This window comes from Marmota flaviventris, chromosome X (genome assembly GCF_047511675.1).
Source record: "Marmota flaviventris isolate mMarFla1 chromosome X, mMarFla1.hap1, whole genome shotgun sequence".
NCBI classification, from domain to species: Eukaryota; Metazoa; Chordata; class Mammalia; order Rodentia; family Sciuridae; genus Marmota; species Marmota flaviventris.
In genome coordinates this window covers 19,122,445-19,146,787 of record NC_092518.1, presented here as the reverse complement: position 1 = coordinate 19,146,787, position 24,343 = coordinate 19,122,445, and the positions used below count along the sequence as shown (strand labels likewise).

Genomic DNA, 24,343 nt, shown 5'->3' with positions numbered 1-24,343 from the left:
AGGTGAAGCTGAACATCATGGTGGGAGAGTATGGCAGAGGGAAGCAGCTCACATCAGGAAGCAGAGAGAAAAACTCCAGCTCCAGATACAAAATATATACCCTATAGCATGTCCTAATTCCCACCTCCTCCAGCCACACCCTACCACTTCAGTTACCACTCAGTTAATCCATTCCAGGGGATTAAGTCACTGATTGGGTTAAGCCTCTTGTAACTCAATCATTTCTCCTCTGAGCCTTCTTGCATCATCTCACACATGAGCTTTTGGGGGACACCTCACTTCTAAACCATAACATGCTGAACATTGATTCCATTGGTTGTTGTTATTTTTTGTCTGTCTCTAAAATATGAGGTACAAGAAATCTTCAGGAACACTATAAATTCATAGGGTAGAAGCTATGATACTTAGATTCTTACTGATAAAGGGTAGACATACAAACAGCATGAAAAAGCAAGGGAACAAAATCATCCCAACAAATCATCCCAAACAAACCATTAACAGAATCCAATGATATCACAGTGGAGGAAATGTCAGAGAAGAAATTTAGAAAGTTTATATTTACAATGATCTATGAGATAAAAGATGACATAATGAGTAAAATCAGAGAGAAAATTTAAGAAGTTAAAGATCACATCAATAAGAAGATAGAAATCCTGAAGAATCAATCAGAAATTCTCAAAATGAATAAAGAAATCAATAAGTCAACTAAAAAACTCAATGGAAAGCATAATCAGCAGATTAGACAACTTGAAAGAGTTTTAGGCAATAAAGACACAATACATAATCTGGAAAATAAAGTTGATAATAGAGAAAAGATGTTAAGAGAACACAAACAGATTTTTCAACAAGTATAGGATAACATCAAAAGATAAAATTTAAGATTTATTGGGACAGATCAAGGCTCAGAGATACAAATCAAAGGAATGCACAATCTTTTCAATGAAATAATATCAGAAAATTTCCCAAACCTTAAGAATGAAATGCAAAATCAAATACAGGAAGCTTACAGAACTCCAAATATAAAAAATTACAACAGACCTACACCAAGGAACATCATTATGAAAATGCCCAACATACAGAATAAGCATAAAATTTTAAATCTGCTAGTGAAAAAAGACAGGTCATATTTAGAGAGAAATCAATCCAGTTCTCAGCTCTTTTCTCAACCCAGATCCTAAAAGCTAGGAGGACTTGGGATAATATATGCCAATCCCTGAAAGAAAATTGATGCCAACTAGGAATACTATATCTGCAAAAATTAAACTTCAGGTTTGATGATGAAATAAAAACCTCCACAGTAAACAAAGTTGAAGATAATTCACAACTAGATAGCCTTCACTATAAAACATACACAATAAAATATTTCATGAAGAAAAAAATTAAAAATAAAATTGAAAACCAGCAAAGGGAGGAACTAATCTAGAAGAATAGTCAATCAAATGAGAAACTAATTCAAATTAAAAACCAGAAATAACTCAAAATAATGGAATAAAAATTATATGTCAATGAAAACACTGAACATAAATGACCTAAACTCATCAATAAAAAGACATATACTGGCAAATTGGATTAAAAAGCAAAATGCAACAATATACTTTCTTTAAAAGTCTCAACTCATAGGCAAAGACATCCACAGACTAAAGGTAAACTGATGGGAAAAAATGTATCACTCATATGGATCTTGTAAACAAGCAGGGGTTTCTATCCTCATATCAGATAAAGTGGACTTAAAACCAAAGTTAATCAAAAGGGACAAAGAAGGTCATTTAATACCTTTTTTATACATCAACAAGATATAACAATTGTAAATATTTATACTCCAAACAACGGAGCATCTATGTATATCAAACAAACCTTTATCAATTTCAAGAATCCAATACCATAACACAATAATACAAGGAAACTTTAACATGCTTATCTCATCACTGGATAGATTTTCCAAATAAAAACTAAACAAAAAAGCTATAAAATTAAAAATACAGTTAATAATTTAGACTTAATAGACATATATAGAATATTTCACTCATCAATGACTGCATACCCTTTCTTCTCAGCAACACATGGATAATTTTCTAAAATAGACCACTTCTTAGGCCACAAAGCAATGCTTAGCAAATACAAAATAATAGAGTTAATACCTTGCATTCTATCATATCATAATGGAATAAAATTGGAAATAAGCTATATAATAAAAATAGAAGATACTCTAACACCTGGAGACTAAACAATATGCTATTGAATGATCAATGGATAGCAGAAGAAATCAGGGATAAATTTTTAAAAATACTTACAAATAAATGAAAATAGTAACACAACATATCAAAATCTCTGGGATACATCAAGATAGTTCTAAGAGGAAAGTTCATAGCACTGAGCTCATTAATTAAAAGAATAGAAAGTCATCAAATAAATAACCTAACATTATATCACCAGGCCCTGGAAAAAGAATAAATCAACACTAAAAACATTAGAAGACAGGAAATAATTAAAATCAGAGCCAAAATCAATAAAATTGAAACAAAAAAATTTTAAAAATCAAAGAAACCAGAAGTTCATCCTTTGAAAAAATAAATAAAAGTTAATAACCCTTAGCCATGCTAACCAAGATGTTATGGTTTGGATGTGAGGTACCATGTCCAAGTGAGTTTTATTCCAGGAATGCAAGTTCGGTTCAACATACAGAAATCAATAAATGTAATTTACAACACCAACAGACAAAAAGACCAGAATCACATGATTATTCCAACAGATGCAGAAAAACATTTGAAAAATATAGATCCATTCAAACTCAAAACACTAGAAAAAAATAGGGATAGTAGGCAAATACCTCCACATTGTAAAAAGCTGTATACATTAAACCCAAGGTCAATATCATTCTAAATGGAAAAAAAAAACTGAAAGCATTCCCACTAAAAACTGGAACAAGACAGGGATGACCTCTCTAACAACTTCCACCCAACATAGTCCTTGAAACTCTAGCCAGAGCAATTAAGCAAAAGGAAGAAATTAAAGGGATACAAATAGAAAAAGAGTAGCTCAAACTATCCCTATTTGCCAATGATATGATCCTTTATTTAGAAGAAACACAAAAACCCCACCAGAAAACTTTTAGAACTCATAAACAAATTCAGCAAAGTAGAAGGATATAAAATTACCACCCATAAATCAATTGCATTCCAATACACCAATGATGGATCAGCTGAAAGAGAAATTAGGAAAACTATTCCCTTCATAATAGCCTCAAAAATAAAATACTTGGGATGTAATCTAATAAAAGAGTTGAAAGACATCTACAATGAAAATTACTGAACACTAACTAAAGAAAGTAACTGAAGATGACCTTAATATATGAAAAAATTGCCCATGTTCTTGGACAGGCAAAAATAATATTGTCAAGTGGCCATGCTACCAAAAGTGCTATACAGATATAAAGTAATTCTCATTGAAGTTGCAATGATGATCTTCATGAAATAGAAAAAGCAATCATGAAATTTATTTGGAAAAATAAGAGGCCTAGAATAGCCAAAGCAATCCTTAGTGAGAAAAGTGACATAGGAGGCATTACAATACCAGACCTGAAATTATACTTCAGAGCTATAGTAACAAAAACATCATGGTATTGGCACCATAAACATACATTGGAGAAAATATAACCTCCTCAAACAAATTGTGCTAGGAAAACTGGAAATCCATATGTAGCAGAATGAAATTTAACTTCTCTCACCCTGCACAAAACTCAACTCAAAGTGGATCAAAGACCTAGGTATTAGACGAGAAACCCTACATTTACTAAAAGAAAATGTAGGCCCAATACTCAAATTCTTCAATAAGACTCCTACAATGCAAAAAAAATCAAATCAAGAATCAATAAATTGGGTTGCTATTGAACTAAGTAGCTTCTTCACAGCAAAAGAAACAATCAAGAGCATGAAGGGAGAAAGCCTACTTGGATAGGCAGAAATAATATTGTCAAATGGCCATACTACCAAAAGTTCTATACAGATCTATTGCAATTCCTATTGAAGTTACAATGATGTTCTTTATGAATGAAATTTAAACTCTGGGAGAAAATCTGTGCCACCTGAACCTCAGAGCATTAATCTCCATGATATACAAAGAACTCAAAAAACTTGTCACCAAAAAAATGCCTCAATTAGTAAATGGACAAAGGAACTGAACAAACACTTCATAAAAGAAGAAATACAAATGGTCAAAAAATATATGAAAAAAAATGTTCAATATCTTTAGCAATTAGAGAAATGCAAATTATATCTACACTGAGATTCCATTTCACTCCAGTCAGAATGGCAATTATAAAGAATACAAGTAACAGTAAACGTTGGCAAGGATGTGGGGAAAAAATTTCACTCATTCATTGCTAGTAGAACTGCAAATTAGTGCAACCATTCTGAAATGCAGAATGCATATTCTTCAGAAAACTTGGAATGGAACCACCACTTGACACAAACTCCTCAGTTTATACCCAGATGACTTAAATTCAGCATACTATAGTGACAGAGCCACATCAATGTTTATAGAAGCTCAATTCACAACAGCTAAGCTATGGAACAAACCCAGATATCCTTCAACAGATGAATGGATAAAGAAAATGTGATATATATATATATATATATATATATATATATATATATATATATATATATATATATATAGAGAGAGAGAGAGAGAGAGAGAGAACACAGAATATTACTCAGACATAAAAAGAATGACTTATGACATGTGCTGGTAAATGAATGGATCTGGAGACTATTATGCTAAGCAAAATAAGCCAATCCCAAAAAAACAAAGATTTAATGTGAATGTTCTCTCTTATATGTGGAAGCTTACCCACAATAAAAGGGGAGGGAAGAATAGAAGATCTGATTTAACTTTTCTATGTACATATAAATACGCCACAGTGAATCTCCACATTATCTACAACCAAAATACTGTGATCCTAATTAAAATAAGTTGTACTCCATGTTTGTGTAAATACTGTCATATATAACTAAAAGGAACAAATACATAAAAGTCAAGGAAACCCACTATATAATCAAGGGATCAATTCATCAAGATTATATCATGATTATAATACTATATGCACAAAATATCAGAACACCCCAATTTTATAAAACAAATACCACTAGGCTAAAGGGAGAAATATGCTGCAAAAAATAATAGGGGGGAATTTTAATTCTATACTCACAAATAGATACATCATTGAGACAAAAAAATAGCAAAAAATTTCCAAGTTAAATTATGCTATAGATCTATTGGACTTAATAGACATTTTCAGAATGTTCCATCAAACAGCTGCAGAGTATGTACTCTTTGTTTTGTTTTTGCATTACTGAGATTGAACTCATGACCTTGTACATGCTATGCAAGTGCTTAATCCTGAGCTACATCCACAGCCCATAACACACATTCTTTCACCAGAACATGGAATTTTTTCTAGAACAAAACATTAGGCCATAATAAAAGTCTTAACAAATTCAAATTATTGAAATAATGTCGTGCATCTTCTCAGTTAACAATGGAATTAAATTAAATTTTTCTATAGAAAAAATATAGAAACTATATGAACACATGGAGCCTGAACTTCACACATTTTTACAGTGGTTTACTGAAGATTATCAAAGGGGAAACATTTTAAAACTCTTTGAATCAAACAAAATGGGAATAAAATATACCAAAGCCCATGGGAAACAGCAAAAATAGTACTAAGAGGGAAGTTTATAGCAAAGAATTCCTACATAAAAAGAGAAAGATTGCAAATACATAATTTAATAATGTATCCCAAAGTTTTAGAAAAGCAAGAACAAACCAAACCCAAAATCAGTATAAGGAAAGAAATAATAAAGAGCAGAGCAAAAATGAATGAAATAGAAACTAAAGGAAAAATGTAAATGAAAAATGAAATCAATAGTTGGTTCTTTGAGAATAACAAAGCTTTAATTAGATTATCAAAGAGAAAGAGAGAAGACCCAAATATGTAAAAATAGAGATAAAAAAGGAGACAACTGATACAGGGAAATTCAAAGTATCATGAGGAATTATTTTGAAAAATTAAATGTTAATAAATTGATAAGAAGAAATGGGCAAATTTCTGGAAACCTATGACCTAGCAAAATTGAACCAAGAGCATATTTAAAAAACCTAAGTAGACTGATAACAAATGAATCAACTTAATCTGTAATTGAACAGTCTCCCAACAAAGAAAAGCCCATGACTTTACTATTAACTTTTATCAAACTTTTACAAAGAACTAACACCAATGCTTCTTAAACTTTTCCAAAGAATTGAAAGTGAGGAACTCCTTCAAAACTTATTCTACAAGGCCAACATTACCCTGCAACCAAAACCTGACACAAGAAAGGACAACTATAGATCAGCATACAATGAACATAAATGCAAAAAATCTTCAACAAAATACTTCAAATTAAATTCATCAACACATTAAAAAGATCTTACACCATAGTCAGCTATCCAAAGATAGTTCAAAATATACAAGTCAATAAATGTAATGCATCACATAAATAGAATCAAGGATAAAAATCACATGGTCATCTCAACAGACGCAAATAAAGCATTTGATAAAATCCAATATCATGATAACATCCCTGAATAAATTAGGTATAGAATGATAATACCTCAACAGAATAAAGATTATATATGACCAACCTATAGCCAAAATAATATTGAATGTGAGAAAACTTAAAGCATTCCCCTAAGATCATGAGTAAGACAAGAGGGTATACTCTCACCACTCTTATTCAACATAGTCCTAGAAATTTTAGCCAAAGCAATTGAGCAAAAGAAAGAAGTAAAAGACATACAAGTAGAAAATCATCCCAGTTTGCAAGTGATATGATATGATATGATATGATATGATTCTATACTAGAAAAACCTAAAGACTCAACCAAAAGATGACTAGGACTGATAAATGAATTCAGTAAAGTATCAGGATAAAAAATAATACATAAAAATCAATAGCTTTTTATATACCAATAATGAATTTGCTGAGAAAGAAATCATGAAAACAATCCCATTCACAATAGCCGCGAAAAAATCAAATGTCTAGGAATAAACCTAACTAATTAAATCTAAGGAAATGAAAAATCTCTACAATCAAAATTACAAAACACTGAAGAAAGAAAGAGAAGACTAAAAGGTGGAAAGATGTCCCATGTTTAACAATTAATATGGTTTAAATTCCAATACTATAGAAAGCAATCTATAGATTTAACACAATTACCATCAACATACCAATGACATTCTTGGCAGAACTAGAAAATTTATAAAATTCATATGGAAACACAAAGACCCCAAATTGCCAAACCAACTTTTAGCAAAAAGAGCAAAGCTGAAGGCATCACAATACCTTATTTCAAAGACATACTACAGAGACATAGTAACCAAAGTAACATAAAAACAGTTATACATAAACCAATGCAACATAATAGAGGATGTCAAGACAAATGCATGCATTTGCATCCTAATAATTCTCAATAAAGTCATCAAAAATATACATTTAAGAACAGACAGCCTCTTCAATAAAAGGTGCTGGGAAAATTGCTTATCTACATGAAGAAGATTGAATCTTGACCTGTATCTCTTACACTATACTAAATCAACTCACAATGGATCAGAAACCTTAATGTAAGACCTGAAATTCAGAAACTATTGGAGAAAAACATAAGAAAAACACTCCAAGATATTGGCTCAAACAATTTTCTGGATAGGTTTCCAAAAACACAGGAAACAAAAGTAAAAATTGACAAATGGGATTACACCAAATGAAGATTCTGAACAGCAGAGGACACAATCAACAGAGTGAAGGGACAACAAAAAGAATGGGATAAAATCTTTCCCAGCTCTTCATCTGACAGAGGATTAATATCCACAATATATAAAAATGCAAAAAATTTAAAAACAAAGAAGCAAGAAATCCAACTTAAAAAATGGGAAAATAATTTGAATAGATACTTCCCCAAGAAGAAATACCAAAAAAATGCTCAATGTCATTAGCCATGAGATAAATGCAAATCTAAATTGCAATGTGATACCATTTCATCCCAATTAGAATGCCTATTACAAAAATAAATAAATAAATAAATAACAAATTCTAATGAAAATGCAGAGAAAGGGGGATCCTGGTGGGAATATTAAATTAGTACAGCCACTATAGAAAACAGTATGGAAGTTCTTCAAAAATGTAAAAGTGGAACTACCTTATAGTCATACTATACTACTCCTGGCAACCACATACCCATGTTTATTGTGACACTATTCACAATAGCAAAACTATGTAATCAGCCTAGATTCTTGTCAACAGATATGTGAATAAAGAAAATATGGTATGTATGCACAGTGGAGTATTATTCAGCCATAAAGAAGAATGGAATACTGTCATTTGTAGGAAAATGGATAGAACTGGAGAATATCAAATTAAGCATATAAGCCCAGCACAGAAAGACAATAATCATGTGTTTTCTATCATTCATAGAAAAAAGATTTCAAGAAAGAATAGCACAAAAAAATGTAATGATAGATTTCCTTGTGGACTATATTAATAATTATATCCAAACTTTGGAGGCAGAATTTGTGAGAGGAGCATTAAAAAACTAAACAATATCAAAATGAATAAAAGGTAATTCAGGAAATAATTTGCTCAGCTACAAGTTTGTTTACATAGACATAATAATATAAAATGGAATACTAACTAATAAACACAAGTCATGGTATAATTATATTGAGAAGATGGAGGAGAGGGAGGTTCATGGGGTTGATGAAGAAAGGAAGCAAGACAGGGTGGTCAGACACCTAAAGCAAGACACCTAAATCATCACTTACCATAAAACAAAGGTTAAAAAAAAGGAAGCTCTAGTTAGAACAATCCAGATATAACAGAAATTTGGAAGTAAATAATTATAGTTGCTAAAAGTGTTGAGTTGAAAGTGATTTCCTGGGGCCGGGATTGTGGCTCAGCAGTAGAGCACTTGCCTAGCACGGGTGGGACCCAGGTTCGGTCCTCAGCACCACATAAAAGTAAAGGCATTGTGTTGTGTCCATCTACACCTAAAAAATAAATTAAAAAAAGAAAGTGATTTCCTTGGGCCTGGGTTGTGGATCAGTGGTAGAACACTTGCCTAGCACGTGTGAGGCCCTGGGTTTAAACCTCAGCACCACATAAAATAAAAATGAGTGAAATAAAGTTATTTTTAAAAAAAAGAAAGTGATTTCCTCTAGAAAGTAGAAATCAAAAGGCAGAACAGAGTAGGGTTGTGGACATATATTTTTGTCCTAAGTATTGTACTGCTGTTTAAATCACTACTGCTTGCTTAGATATCTTAGTTTCATAAAAATAAAAAAAATTCAAAAAGTCCATTCCAATCTAAATCAAAACATCCAATTCTCATTCAATTTGAAGTTTTTTTCCTTTGCCCCCAATTCAAGCCTAAATCTGGTATATAAACTTATAAAGGGTGTGTGTGTCCACTTTGGCAATGCAGTTGCACAGATTTGTCCAGAATGGTGTGTGCTCTCTCAGAGTCACCATCTCCCATCTCTTTCACCATAGCCCTTGTCCCTCTCCTTTACTCACTTTAACTTTCATATTCACACACATTTTTTACTAACTGAATAGAATAAATGCTTTCTCTGACCTCTGACCTGTGTACACCTGGTTAGAAAAATTCTTTCTTTCACCTCTTTGCCCAATTAGTTTTCACACCTCAGGTCTTAGCTCAGAAATTAGTGGCTTCCTCCAGAAAACATTTCCTTACCTCCAAATCCTAGTAGGGACCCACCTACACTACCTCATAATTCCCCTCAAATGACACTGATAACAGTAAATAATAAGAGCTTAACTGGCTGTCTCCCTAATAAACTGTAGGCTCTATAAAAGGAAAATCTGTTTTAAATTCAATAAATACATGTTGAATTGATGAACTATTGTTACCTTATTTCCATAGACAAAACTCTTAAGGAAAGCCAATTATAAGGAAAACTTTACTTAGTTAACACAGAATGAGAGGAGAATTGGAATGGGATTTGCATAGGAAAGTCCTATTAATTTGTCCTGAATTAATTATTAATATCATCTCTTTTTTATATTTTGGTTTTTTTAATGTGGTGCTGAGGATCGAACTCAGGTCCTCATGTGTTCAAGGCAAGAACTCTACAACTGAACTACAACCCCAGCCCAATATCATCTCCTTTTATTCTCTATAATAAAGTCCAAGTTTGAATGATATATTTTTTACTCTATGTGATGAATCAACATTACAGGGATGGGATATACCTGTTTCTCATAGAAATAACTAAAAAAAAAGGTAACCTCTCTTCAGAATCATGCTAGAGACATATAGTTATTATCTCCCTTTATTTTCTATCATGTATAAGTAATTAGCCCCTCTCACTTACTGCTCCAACTACAGTGGCTACATTAAGTAGGCTAATGTCTAGCCTCAGTGAAAAAACAGCCACCCATCCCTTGTTGAGTATTTAAAATTAACTATGCTAGGCTCCATTGTTTTTTGTTTTTGTTTTTGTTTGTTTGTTTTTGTAATTTAATCCTTCAAGCCATCTTAATTTCCTGGGAAAAAGAAAAGACCAGTGATAGATACTGCTACCACCAAGATATACCTACAGAAACATTGCTAGCTATGCACCCTGGATAAGTCAATCACATTGGAACTACATATGTTAGTCAGCTTTCTGTAATGACAAGTTACTTAAGAAAATCAACTAATAGGTAGAAAGATTGATTTTTGGATCACAGTTTCAACTCATTGTCATTTCTTTTGATTGTTTCTGTGCCTGTGGTAAGGCAGATTATCATGGCAGGAAGATTCTGTGCCTGTGGTAAGGCAGATTATCATGGCAGGAAGAGCATAGTGGAGCAAATCTATTCAATTCACAGCATCCAGAAGCAGAGGTGGGGAAGAGGATAAGGGGTCAGGATCAATATATACCCTTCAAGAGTATACAGCCAATAACATACTACTTCCAATTAATCCCTACCTCCTAAAGTTTATAACACCTCCCAATTACACCAAAGACTGGAGACCAAGTGTTCAACATACAAGCCTTTGGGGGACATTTCAGATCCAAACTATAACACTGTGTTTCTTAAGATACACTTTATCTGTGGACAGAAAGACAACAGGAGACTTTAAATTTATCAGACAGGAAAAGGACATTTGATTTTGATATGAAGAGTCTAACATGTTGAATAACATTCAAACTTCTGCCAATGAAATTCAAGAACTGAGAAAAGATGGAAAAGGAATTCCATCTACTTCTTTAAAACTGCACCTGGAACAGGAAATCAAAAGCATTACAATACTTCCAAAAAACCACTATTGGATTCTGAATCATGAGATTCAGTTCCCAGCTTAATTGTCTTTTCTAAGGAGTTTTTAAACTTATAGTTATCATTCTAATCCTCTTTTGGGATAAAATGTGACATCATGATGTAGAAATATTAATTTCACTGTTGGGAAAACTCGGCATGTAACATCAATATGCAAATGGGCTTGCAGCACCAAAGGGCTTAGCAGGACTCTGAGAGCACCACTGCATTCCTCCATTTCCTTTCTTGAATGTTTCTAATTTTTATTCCATGGGCTATTGGTTTCTTAATCAACCCCCTTAACACCATCTCAACATCAGCAGCAGCTTTGTACATTATGGGAACATGGCAGCTGTAGTCATGACTGAAAACCCAAAGCTAGGAATTCAGTCAGTCCTCTTTCTGCAGCTAGGCTAGATAGGGCCCAGTGAAATGACATGACATTGGGTGGTCCATTTTTAAAGGCCTTATCCCAATCCTTCAAGCAGATCCTTTACCATACTTTTTTAGTTTCTTCTAAGCACCCACCCTTTGGAGTGATGGGCCAGAAACAGCACATTGAGAAATAAACTGTACTGATGGATGTGTTATTCAACTTTCCATAACTGTGACAAAAAGACCTGATAAGAACAATTTAGAAAAGAAAAGGTTAATTTTGGTTCACAATTTCAGAGGTTAAGACCACGGTCAATTCCATTGCTCTGGGTCTGAGGTAAGCAGAACAGCATGTTGGAGGAAAGCTATTCAGTTCATCATAGCTAGAAAGCAGAGAGAGGGAGTGAGGAGTTAGGGGAACAAGATATAATTGCCAGAAGTATGTCTCCAGTGTCCTACTGCCTACAATTATGCCTCACCTAATCACAGTTACTACCCAGTATAGTGGTAATTTCAAATTATTAATCAAATGGATTAATCCATTTATTAGGTCACAGCTCTCATAATCTAATCATCTCACCTCTGAACATTGCTGGATTGTCTGACACCCCATATTCAAACCATAACAACAGATAAAATTATTTGAAGGAACTTCACTATTTGAGGACAGTTGTAGATTAAAGGAAATTTCAAAATATCATCTTAACCTGCCAAAACCATAAAATTCAATAAAAATGAGCAGGCTAGTTTTAAACAAAGTAGCAAAATAAAAAGAAAACAAAACAAAACAAAAAACAAAGTAGCACTTCTCCCCAATATTTCCTGGCCTCAAGGAATTATTTGCTTAAAAATATTATAGTAATTTGTCCCAAACAATGTTGAAATTTGTTTGTAAGTAGGGAAATAAGGAACCATATAAACCAAATGCCTTTTCCCAAAACAAAGATTTCTCAGAAATTGTTTTTCTAATACTTGAAAAAAAGAAGGAAAAATAGCAAAAAAAAAAAATTAATGAAAATATCACATCATAATACCATAATTTCATAAATTGATATCATAGGAAAGAAACAATTCTGAAACAAACCATCATAGTTTGACATGACTTTTCATTTAAGTTTTCCCCAACTCAAAAGGGCTAAATGATGAGTCATAAACCTCATGGGACTTCTCATTCAAACCCATAAATATGTAGAGGATATAACTGGGTTGGAATCTTTTCCTGCTTTTAAAAGGTCACAATGGAAATGGCTCCTGTAAAAAAAAGCAGTTGAATAATAGGGTTTGGGAATTTTTTAGGAATTTTACCTTTGGATAAAGTGTATTAGAAAATAGCTCAAAACCCATAATATCACACCTTCCCACCACTACAACCACCACCATGTGAATGGCAAATACTTTTTTCTTTAAATATTTTTTTAGTTGTAGATGGACACAATATCTTTATTTTACTTATTTATTTGGTTTTACATGGTGCTGGGGATCGAACCCAGTGCCTCACAGATGCGAGGCAAGTGCTCTACCACTGAGCTACAACCCCAGCCCCAAATACTTCTTATCTAAATGGACGTAACCTGGTTCAGGGCTTTTAACAGAGTATCAGAAGCTCAGAAATTTTAACTAAAATGTTAAACACTCCCTGAGGCACCCATCTCTTGCTGTGTTCCCAGATGATTAAAAAAAAAAAATCAAGCACTAAATATCTCATTTTAGACTTTGACTTATAGTATAAAATAGTACTGATCTCAGATAAAAGAAGAAGTGATAAGGTAATTTTCTATATATTATATGAAAGAATCAAAAATTATAGATAGAGCTGTCCAAAAAAAAAGAATGAGAAAAATAAAAATAGCGAGAAAAATATGTAAGTACAAGTTATGGCTTATTGATGAGGTGTCTCCAAAATGGTCATGAGTGAGACAATGCAAGAAAGTTTAGAGGTAAAAATGAATGAGCTGTGAAAGCCTTAACCTAATCCAATCATTAATTCTTGATAGGGATTAATTGGGTAGTAACTATAGGAAGGTAGAATGTGGCTAGAAGAGGTAGGTCATTGGGGGACATGCCATTGTATATTTCATATCAGAAATCCTATTATTTGTGGAGTATCCCCTATCCTTTTAGGTCCTTCTTTCTATAAGTGCACTCGATAATATTTGCAATGATGGTTATTAATGTCAATATTGTTGACTTGCAGTTGTGGGATTTTGGGTTTACTTTTCCTTTCTTTATTGCTTAAATCTGTACAGTGAACAAGCATTGATTTTAACAAGAGATATTTTAAAACTATAAACTAAGTTTCACATATACCAAATTGGTTTTCCTTTTGTGTGTATGTGTGTGGGGTGGTGCTGGGCCTCAAAGCCATATTAGGCAAGCACTCTACAACTGAGCTATACCCCCAGTCCTCCAAATTGGTTTTCAATTGAATTCAATCAATATTTTTATAAGTATTTGCTATATGCTAAGTCTAATACTAGGCCATGGGAACAGATTGGCAAGTAAGATAAACACAACCATTGTCCTCATACTGCTCACTGTCTCAATGAAGTCTTTTACTTCATTCAAACCCACTTATCTGAAATCATTGAGATCTCCATCTTCACAGATAAGTCTGTTAAATGGCAACTTCATAGAAGGCTTTCTTTGGACCAGATTTTTATGAAGAGGCCATACAGACAATTAAAGGATAATACTTTCATTTCAATATCAACATCATTCTAATTTGCTACATTATGCCCAGGTTGATTTGGATACTTGAAAGAAGGTGAGTTGGAAAGCTAGGCATGAATTCATATTGCAGCTGTGGCACTTAATGCCAGGAGACCTTGATGAGTCATTTAATCTGAACATCCTGTTCTTTGTCTCTGAAAACTGGGGACATAAATGTATCATCATAAAGGCACAGTTAAGTGTTATATAAAGCACTTAAAACAACATGTGAAACAGTAGAAACTAAATGCTAGCTATTTTTTCATTGACTTACTTCTGTCAAACTTAAAATTTATTGATATAGATTTTGCCATCATTCTTGTTTCCATTGTCATCAAAGTGGCCTAAACTTAAAAAAAAAATCTTTAAACTATCTGAGCAGATATTAAAAAACATTTAAATGTAGGGAGAGCTCTTTTGGGGGTTAAGAAGTTACCTAAAGTAAATTAGCTCTTTAACCTTTTTGATATATGAAATTCAATACAGTCATATTACAAGTGACTAAATGCATATAATAAAAGGTTTGTAGTCACCAAATTACAAGGTATTATTACAAAAGTATAGAATACATGTCTGATTAGCCTTGAGGCAAGGAGTTTGAAGTATCTTAATTGCTTGTTTCTTTTCCTCCACTTTCTATTGATAAACTTGGAGATAAAGAGGGTAAATTTGATTTACTCAGGCAAAGAGAACAGATGTTATATGTTATAAATTTTGCTAAAAGCCAGTGAGATAAGAGAATGCATTTACATGGTTGTCTAACTATTTCCAATTTAATTTATGTGGTACAAGTATAAACATTAGGAAACTTTTGCTTCTTCCTGCCCAGTACTGATTAAATCAATGTGAAGAATCTTCCACTATATTAATCACCCCCAAAGACAGTGTTCTTTATGGCTGCTAATGTTATTGTGACAAGAAGAAAACTAAGAATCATAGATTTCTGATAACCAAACTAAGGAGAAAAACCACAAAAACAGAAGAATACATAAAGTAAGTGAGAAGAAAATAAATTATAGATTAGATAACCATGGCTTAGGGTTAAAAGTCTCAACTGTCAGCTCTCCAGAGACGAGAACATCCTTAACCAGTTCAGCAAAAAAGCCATCATCAATATATAGCCTGAAGGGGAAAAAAGTTTTTAAAAATCAGCACAATATAACACAGAGAGAAAAAGAACATTTGAGAGTATGGGTCACTTTCATAACGTGAGCTTTATAATGGACTCCTCTGTTCCCAAAGTTACCATATCCATTAATTCTCCTTGAAAGCAGGACTGTAATCTATAGGGTTTTCCAGCCTAAAGAAAAACAGTTATTCATACTTCTTTCAATTTAGGTCTAGACATAAAGATTATCCTGCAATATTAAACACACAAATAGGAGCAGGTCAATAGCAGAAATAATTAAATTTATATCAGAAGTATAATAATACATTTTTGTTCTAAAATTCTGTAGGAGTTTTGAAAATCCAGGTTTTGTAATTAATTATTATCTGAATCTCAGTTTAAACGGTTGAGAAAGATGTCTAGTTTTATTATAAATTCAAAAGTAAAACTAATTATCACTTTTAGAGCACTTAGTATGATTTAGATATGGGCTAAATCCTTTACATACACCATTTTCTATTTTTTTCATGAAATTCCAAAGAGTCACATTACTTTTTCTGTTTTATAAATTAAATTTCACAATTCTATCCCTCATATACTTGTTCTCTCTGGCTAACACCTTTGAAGGTCTATAAGGCACTAAAATACACAAATAGAAGTACAGTAGTACCCCTTATTCATGATTTTACTTTCTGTGGTTTCAGTTGCCCATGTTTAACTGTAGTCCAAAATATTAAGTAGAAAATTCCAGAAATAATTTCTTAGTTTTAAATAACTTTTAGCACAGCATATTGTAATGTGTTGTATTAGTTATTATTCATTCCTTGCTGTGTTAACTTATTAATTAAACTTTATCATATGTATGTGTAGGAAAAACAGAGTGTATATAGGATTGATTCAGTATTATTCAAAGTTTAACACATCCACTGGGCTTTTTGGAACATACTGCTCATGGATAAGGGGGAACTATTCTGACCTTGTTTAAGCAACATTTTATAAAGAGGGTTTTCTTTGTTACCTAGTTTTCCCCTTTTGGGGGCCCAGAAATCTCAGCTTATGTAGCCTATTAGTTCCTTCAGTCCAAATGACTACTTACAACAATTTTGGGAGGACTTGGTAAAGAAATACTTTGCTTAAAACAACAACAAAGTTTGAATCCCCAATATGGAATGAAACAATTGATCAATAATCAGTTGGCAAAGCAAAATGATAAAACAAGTCAAATAGAATTTGTCATGCTCCTTGTTTTCACTTCCAGTCCTCCCAAACTATAAGTAAGTATGGATGAGAAAACTGCTTCTGCTTTGGTCCTGTTCATCTTTCTCTTCCCAAGTTTCCCAAGTTCTGTGGATCTCTTTCTGTGTGGCCTGTATACTTCTGGTCCTAGATCATTTATCAAAGGAATAAGATAATAGTCTATGTGAACCAATAGTGAAAGCACTCAATCTGTGTTTGTAACTATACACAGATCACTTGATATACTGAACTTTTATCATGGCACAACTTCAATGTGCTCTGCAGAAATGCCTTCCACAAATTAATCTCAATCTCCACCACCTTGTATCTTCCTGGGTCCTCCCCCTCCATATCAACCTCATTCCACCTGGAAGCCCACAGTGAGAGGGGTGTGTGGTCCCAATTTTCTTAAAGGAAGGGTAACTTCCTCAAAGAGATCTTACTTACCTGCTTCTCCCTCACAGATCACATGCTGGGTACTATGGTACTCCTATGTAAGACAACTGCTCAGTTTTGCAGTTCTCAAAAACATGTTCCCACTATCTTTTAGGTTCTCCTTCTTGGTCTTTCACAGGCTCTTACTCTAAATGTTCTTCAAGATGGCATAAGATTTAAATTCAATCTCAGTCTCAGAAAACCTGCTTACATACACCAAGATGGCAGAGGCAGGATACAAGAAAAATGCTGCTGGAAGACAAAACAAGGAGATGAGTCATCATGTGCCTGTTTATGATAAGTCCCATTACCATGATAACTCCCACCACAGATTCAGCATCCCAAAGTAACCAATGGGAGTAAATGGGACAGTATTCTAATCAGGTATTGCTAAGAGCCACAGCCAAGTAATATGATTCATGGCATTTTGTGTTGAAAGGTGACGCCAGCAAGCCATTGAGATGATATGATTATGTTAAAATCTGCATTCATATGGATATTGGACTCCTGCTGTCCACCTCGGCCTGCTACGGGACTCCTAGAGAGTTCCCATTGGTTGGGGAAGTGCGGTAGGAGGGAATTCCGGAGGAGGGACTTCTGGTTGGGGTCCAGGAGAATGGCGTGGGTCGGTCGGGAGCATATGGGGCATTGGCGGCAGTTTCAAAAATAAAGTTTGTTCCTGCTTGAGTGGCTGGTGATTTGTGCCCAGCCAGACTGCGGCAAGGTATCATAAGGTAACCAATGGGAGCAAAGAAGGTAAAAGTCTTCAAACAGGTCTGCATAGGGAAGGGAATGTCTCACAGTTCAGCATATAAGACATTAATTTCCAGATATCAGGGCCTTGAGCTTCTTTCTCTTGCTCTGTTCACTCCACTCTACCTTACAGTGTGATAATTCCACCTTCACCTTCAATAAATCTGTACTTTGCCTGTTAAAAATAGAAACAAAACCTGCATATATAATGTTAACTACAAAACAGGGGGAAAGAGAAGGAGGAGGAGAAGAAAGAGGTCAAGCAGGAAGGCAAAAAGAAGGAAGATGGGAAGTTATACCTAACAAAGTAATGCAAACAGCATAGTAAGTCAGAGTGAGGTGTAACCCTAAAAGCACTGGAATTTTGCCTGTGCCTTGCCTACCCAGATATGCCTCCAAGGTCAACCCTGTATTAGGTCAGTGTCTCTGTCATTTATCCTGACTTGAAGGTCTCTTTATCCTCCCACCAGCCCAAAGTTCCAGAGTCTAAAGCCATAGCACCGTGGCACTTAAAATCTCTGTCATTCAGAACCTCACTGTAGCATTAATTAGAAAAGACATGAAATCAGAAGCTTTTAAATCATAATTTAGTTCTATGCATTTTCATATTTATAGGGATCAAAATTATCCAATTGCTTTTATGTGACATTTTTAACAATGAAATTAGATAATAGAAAGAAATTTGAAGTACAAATACTAAAAGGACAGGCAAAATTATCCCTATTTGCAGTTGATATGATTGTATACTTGAATAACTTAAGAAAATCTACTGGAAAACAAATAGGGAGTATAAAATTAATGCACAGAAACAAATAGTCATCCTATATACAAGCAATAACCACAAGCCAACACAATGGAAGGAAAGATTCTATATATAAGAGCAAAAAAAGAAGATACAATGACAGGAATAAATTTAAGAAATGTGCAAGATCTATATGAAAAAGACATTGACATAATCTCAGAAGAGACAAAAGTAGACTTGAAAAATGGAAAGTTATACCATGTTCTTGGAAAGGAAGTCTCAGCACTATAAATATGTTAAGTACTCTAAAATCCTTATATTCTATATAATCCTCATAAAACATAAATAAGTATTTTTGACATTTATAATCTGATGCTAAAGTCTACAAGGAAAGATTAAGCAAGAACGACCAGGGAAAATTCTTAAAAAAGAAGAATGAAGAAGAACTGGCACTATATCATCATGGCTATGTTTAAAAAAAAAGTTGGATCTACATCTCACACTGTGCACCAAGATAAACTCCAAATGTAGTACTTGCTTAACCATAAAACTGGATTCCACTAAAGTGCTAAAAGAACATATAAGTGTATTACTTTATAACCTTTGCATGGTGACGATCTTTCTGACTTTAAAAATCCTAAAGCCTAAAGGAAAAAGTTTAATGAAATAAAAATTAACTTTTTTCATGGTACTGGGGATTGAACCCAAGGAGCACTATACCACTGAGTTACACCCTCAACCCTTTCTATTTTACAGGGTCTCACTAATTTTCCCGTATTGGACTTGGACTCACAATCCTTCTGCATCAATCTCTTGAGTAGCTTGGATTATAGGCAGGCACTACCATTCCTGACCTAAAAAAAAATTGGAAATAAGTACAGAGGGCAGGAGAGTCCCCGCGTGAGCAGAGGGTGCCTGAGGCAGGGTCCAAGAAACAAAGTTCCCGGGGCTGCCTCCGGGGCCGCTGTCTGGGCTGCCTGTTGGGCCGCTCGCCGCCTCGCGAAGGCCATGGCTTCCAAACTCCTGCGCGCGGTCATCCTAGGGCCGCCTGGCTCGGGCAAGGGCACCATGTGCCAGAGGATCGCCCAGAACTTTGGCCTCCAGCATCTCTCCAGTGGCCACTTCTTGCGGGAGAATCTCAAAGCCAACACGGAAGTTGGCGAAATGGCAAGGCAGTACCTGGAAAAAGGTCTTTTGGTTCCAGATCATGTGATCACACGCCTAATGGTGTCAGAGATGGAGCTCAGGAGCGGCCAACACTGGCTACTGGATGGTTTTCCAAGGACAATAGTACAGGCTGAAGCCGTCGACAAAATCTGTGACCTGGATCTAGTGATCAGTTTGAACATTCCATTTGAAACACTTAAAGATCGTCTCAGTCGACGTTGGATTCACCCTCCTAGTGGAAGAGTCTATAATTTGTACTTCAACCCACCTCATGTGCATGGAATTGATGACATCACAGGTGAGCCACTCGTCCAGCAGGAGGATGATAAGCCTGAAGCGGTTGCTGCCAAGCTAAGACGGTATAAAGATGCAGCCAAACCAGTCATTGAACTATACAAGAGTCGAGGAGTGCTCCACCAATTTTCTGGGACGGAGACGAACAAAATCTGGCCTTATGTTTACACACTGTTCTCCAACAAGATCACACCTATTCAGTCCAAAGAAGCCTACTGAGCCTGTCCCATGGAAGAACCAAGAAGATGTGGTCGTTCATTCAATCGTGTGGGTAACATTGATGCCATGTCCAAATTAGAAGTCAGCTGAGATAGCTTACAGCATCTTTTCTGTGTAAATGGTGAACTGATAGGAAAACTAGTAAATAGAAAGGGCTCATGAAGAGGCCCTCCTCTGTCTTTCAAAAGAAGGCAACTCTAGACCTGTCAAGCCCTTCACAAGCAAGCCAGTGCAGGCTAGATTTCAGGTGTCTAACCTACACTCTAGTTGGGTTTGGACAGCCAAGTTGTTGCTTTAATAGCCTCTTTTTGCATGTGATGACGGTGGTCTCTGGTTCTCCCCACCCTTCCAAGGTATTGAAACACAGAACCAGTAAACACGAGAATGCAGAGGACTCTAGTCTTGGCTTTGCCACAGTTCTCTGCTTTGTGCCCCCTCGTAACAGTGGAATTGAAGCTTATTGCTCTCAGTGGTTGCTTCTCTTGAGTGACTGTGTTCACAATTCAATTTTTTTTCCTGCTAAGAGTAACGCCTTTCATCCATGCTCCATGGTGTCTCTCCTTTGCAGATATCCTGGAATGAAAGGATTTGTTTTCTTACATCTGTTTTCTCTCATCTTAGGATATTAAATAGAGGCTATTAAATAATACAGATAGTTGCTGCATTTATCCCTCTCAAATTTGTTTTTTTATGAACTGAGAGCTAGGGGTTACATTGAATCTCTTCATGCATCATGAACTGAGCCATGCAGAGGGTCTTATTTAAATGCTGGTCTGATTCTCATGGGCTTGTTCTGCTCATTTTATTGTGAAAAAAAATTAGAACCTCCCCCGCTGAATCTTTTGGAATCCTCAAAAATTAATCTATAGAAATGTTGGAAGATCATATTTTGTGTATAGAGGAAATAAGACCATATGGAATTACTGGACTAATAGAATAGTTAAGCTTTTTATTCAAGACAACAAAATGAATTTTGAATATGCTGCTAAATATTGATGGTGACAGTGTTTTTTCTTCTGTGAGTGATCCAAGCCGATTTATAAATAGTCTTTAAAGGGAACAGAGCCTTGTGGGGTTGAGGAAAATATTGCACTAGCTATATCTAGATTAAGTTTGACAGCTTTACAACCCCCCATCCCCCCATTCCAAAGATGCAGTCTATGGGGTGGCCATATAGCCTAGAAATAAAGATCTTAATATTTTGCTTAAAAAAAAAGTACAGAAAAAGAGGCAAAAGAAAATAATATTGGGGAATTATTGAAATATACCAATAAATACAAATATCAATTTTATGTTTCTTTAAAACTTCTAGAAATTGCATTGGAAAAGACCAACATTTTAATATAAAAATGGACAAAAGACATGTCTAAAGATGAAAACACATTATCCTTAAATATGTGATAAGTCCCATGTCGCCCACATCCAGAATTTTGACAATAAATTCTGTCTGTTGGTAAGACTGTGAGGGTAATTCATACATGGCTGGTTAAAGTGCAAAATGGTAAATCTCTTTATGGAGAATAATTTGGCAAGATCTATCAAAATTACAAGTAAATTTGCCCTCTAGCCTATCAATCCCACTTATAAGAATTCATTCTAATAGTATACTTATACATAGAAGAAATAACACGTATACATAGTTATTTTGTTATAGCATTGTTTGTAACAAAAAATTGGAAACAATCCAAGTATGTAACAAGAGGATGCTGATTAAATAACTATGGTAAATTCACATAATAAGTGACTGTGTAATCATGAAGTTCTCTATTCTTTATTCAGAAAGATACCCACATTTTACTATGAATGAAGAAAGGAAGATGCAGAGCAATGTATATAGTATGCATGCTTTCTGCATAAGAAAGAGGACAATAAACTAAAACATGTGGTCACTCAGAGGGGATAAGTGTGGGAATCAAGGAGGATAAGAATGGGGATGGAAGCATGTCAGGTGAATGTAAACCTTTTTATATTATTTTGAATTTTGAATTGTGTGAATATGTGAAAAGCATAAAATTGAGTAAATAATATTTATGAATTTTAATATGAAATATTTCCTTGGTTTGTTTTGAATTATTTTAATTAGCTTACAAAAGATCTTTTCATATATTTTTTTACTTGATTCCCCAAAATGTTTCCAGAAGAAACCATATATCTAGTGGGAATTCCTCCCACTAAAGGTACAGTGAATTTCCCCACATAATTGATGTTGGACTTAGCCATAAGATTTATTTTGGTCAATGAAGGGTGGATAGAAGTGACTGTGTCAGTTAAGACTTTAGGCATTTAATGGTATTGTATATATCAACTAATTCCCCTAGCAATTCTTCAATTTCCACAAGAACATGACCTGATATTATGGTTTAAATATGAGGTGTCCCCCAAAAGCCCATATGTGAGACAATGCACGAATTTTCAGAGGTGAACTGATTAGATTTTGAGAAGTATAACCTAATTAGTGAATGAATCCGGATATGGATTAACTGGGTGGTAACTTTAGCTGCCTAAAGGTAGGGTGTGGCTAGAGGAAATAGGTCACTAGGGTAGTGACTTCAAGGTTAATATTTTGTCCCTGGTGAGTAGAACTCACTGTCTGCTTCTAATTGCTATGTGCTGAGCTTTTTTCTCCACACCATTATGCCAAGATGTTCTTCACTACCTTGGCCCATGAACCAATTAAATTTTTCCTCCTCAAATCATTCTTGTTGGGTCTTTGTGGAACAGGAAAGAAAGTTGACTAAAATACCTGTATTGCTCCCTGGTCCAAAAAAAGATGAGATATAGACAGAAATCTGTATCTTAATTGCAGTTTGAGGTCAAGTCCAGTACAGGCAAGCTTAGATAAGTAGCCATTCTCCAGATGCTCTATAGATGTGTGAGCAATAACATAATATTGCTGTCTTAAGTCACTGAGTCTTGAGATAATTTATTACATAGCATTATTGTGGCAATATGTGATAGATACACTTGATAAAGCTGGTTCAAGAAATGGGCATAAAATGTGTTTTTTTCATATTTGTACACTCACTCTCATATTAAAATAATTACCCACCTATTTGTTGATACTTTAGGGTTTTTGGGGGGGAGGTATTTTATTTAACAATTAGAAATGAATGTCTTGAAATACACTTGTTATTTGGAGGTACCTAATATGGACTGAATTGTGTCACTGAATGTTACCATATTTGGAGACAGGGCTTTTAAAGAAACAACTCAGGTTGAATGAAACCATTAGGGTGGGCCCTAATCCAATATAATTGATTTACATATAAGAAGGGATTAGGACACAGACACAACACACACTGAGGGAAGATCATATGAAGACAAATGGAAAAGACAGCCATTTACAAGTCAAGAACAGAAGCTTCAGAAGAAATCTACCCTTCTGACCATTTTGTCTCAGACATCTATCCTCCAGTAGTATGAGAATATAAATTATCTAATTTAAGTCACATAGTCTGTGGCATTTGATAAAGTAACTCTAGGAAATTAATAGATTTTGGTACTGTGGAGTGCTGCTGCAACAAATACCTAAAAATGCAGAAGTGGCTTTGGAATCATGTAATGATTTAAACATATACTTTTACAGGAAAATGCACTGAGTAATAATGAGGTGTCAAGAACTTACTTCCGCTGATAAGTGGAAATTGAGATATATATTCCCACTGTTCCTCTCTCTACTCAGTCTCAAAGCCCAGAATGTGACTCAGTGCTGGAGGGTGAAGTGGAGAATAGGGAACTCTGCCAACACTATCAATCAATAGAGCTGATTGTCTGAAGGGAATTTTTGAAGAACTTGACCTCCCTCCTAGGGTTGTCAAGTCAAATATAGGACATCTAGTTAAATTTAAATTTCATATAAACAACTAGTTGCTTAACATTAGTACATTCCTATATTAAAGTACATTCTTATATTAAAGAGGTATCCATTGTATATCTGAAATTTAA

The 24,343-nt window shown here is 34.4% G+C and overlaps 1 protein-coding gene across 2 annotated transcripts; it reads left to right on the top strand.

Moving 5' to 3' along the window:
* Nucleotides 1-19,726: 19,726 nt before the first annotated feature.
* On the top strand, nucleotides 19,727-20,578 carry LOC114085937 (adenylate kinase 4, mitochondrial-like). 2 transcript variants are annotated; one of them, XM_071606409.1, is made up of 2 exons: nucleotides 19,727-19,869; nucleotides 19,990-20,578. In XM_071606409.1, exons 1-2 carry the CDS (start codon nucleotides 19,727-19,729, stop codon nucleotides 20,396-20,398), a joined length of 552 nt encoding a protein of 183 aa, XP_071462510.1. In that variant the 3' UTR covers nucleotides 20,399-20,578. The 2 variants fall into 2 exon arrangements, with proteins under 2 accessions (XP_071462510.1, XP_034491101.2); XM_034635210.2 differs by having other exon boundaries at nucleotides 19,727-20,578.
* The last annotated feature ends 3,765 nt before the right edge of the window (nucleotides 20,579-24,343 follow it).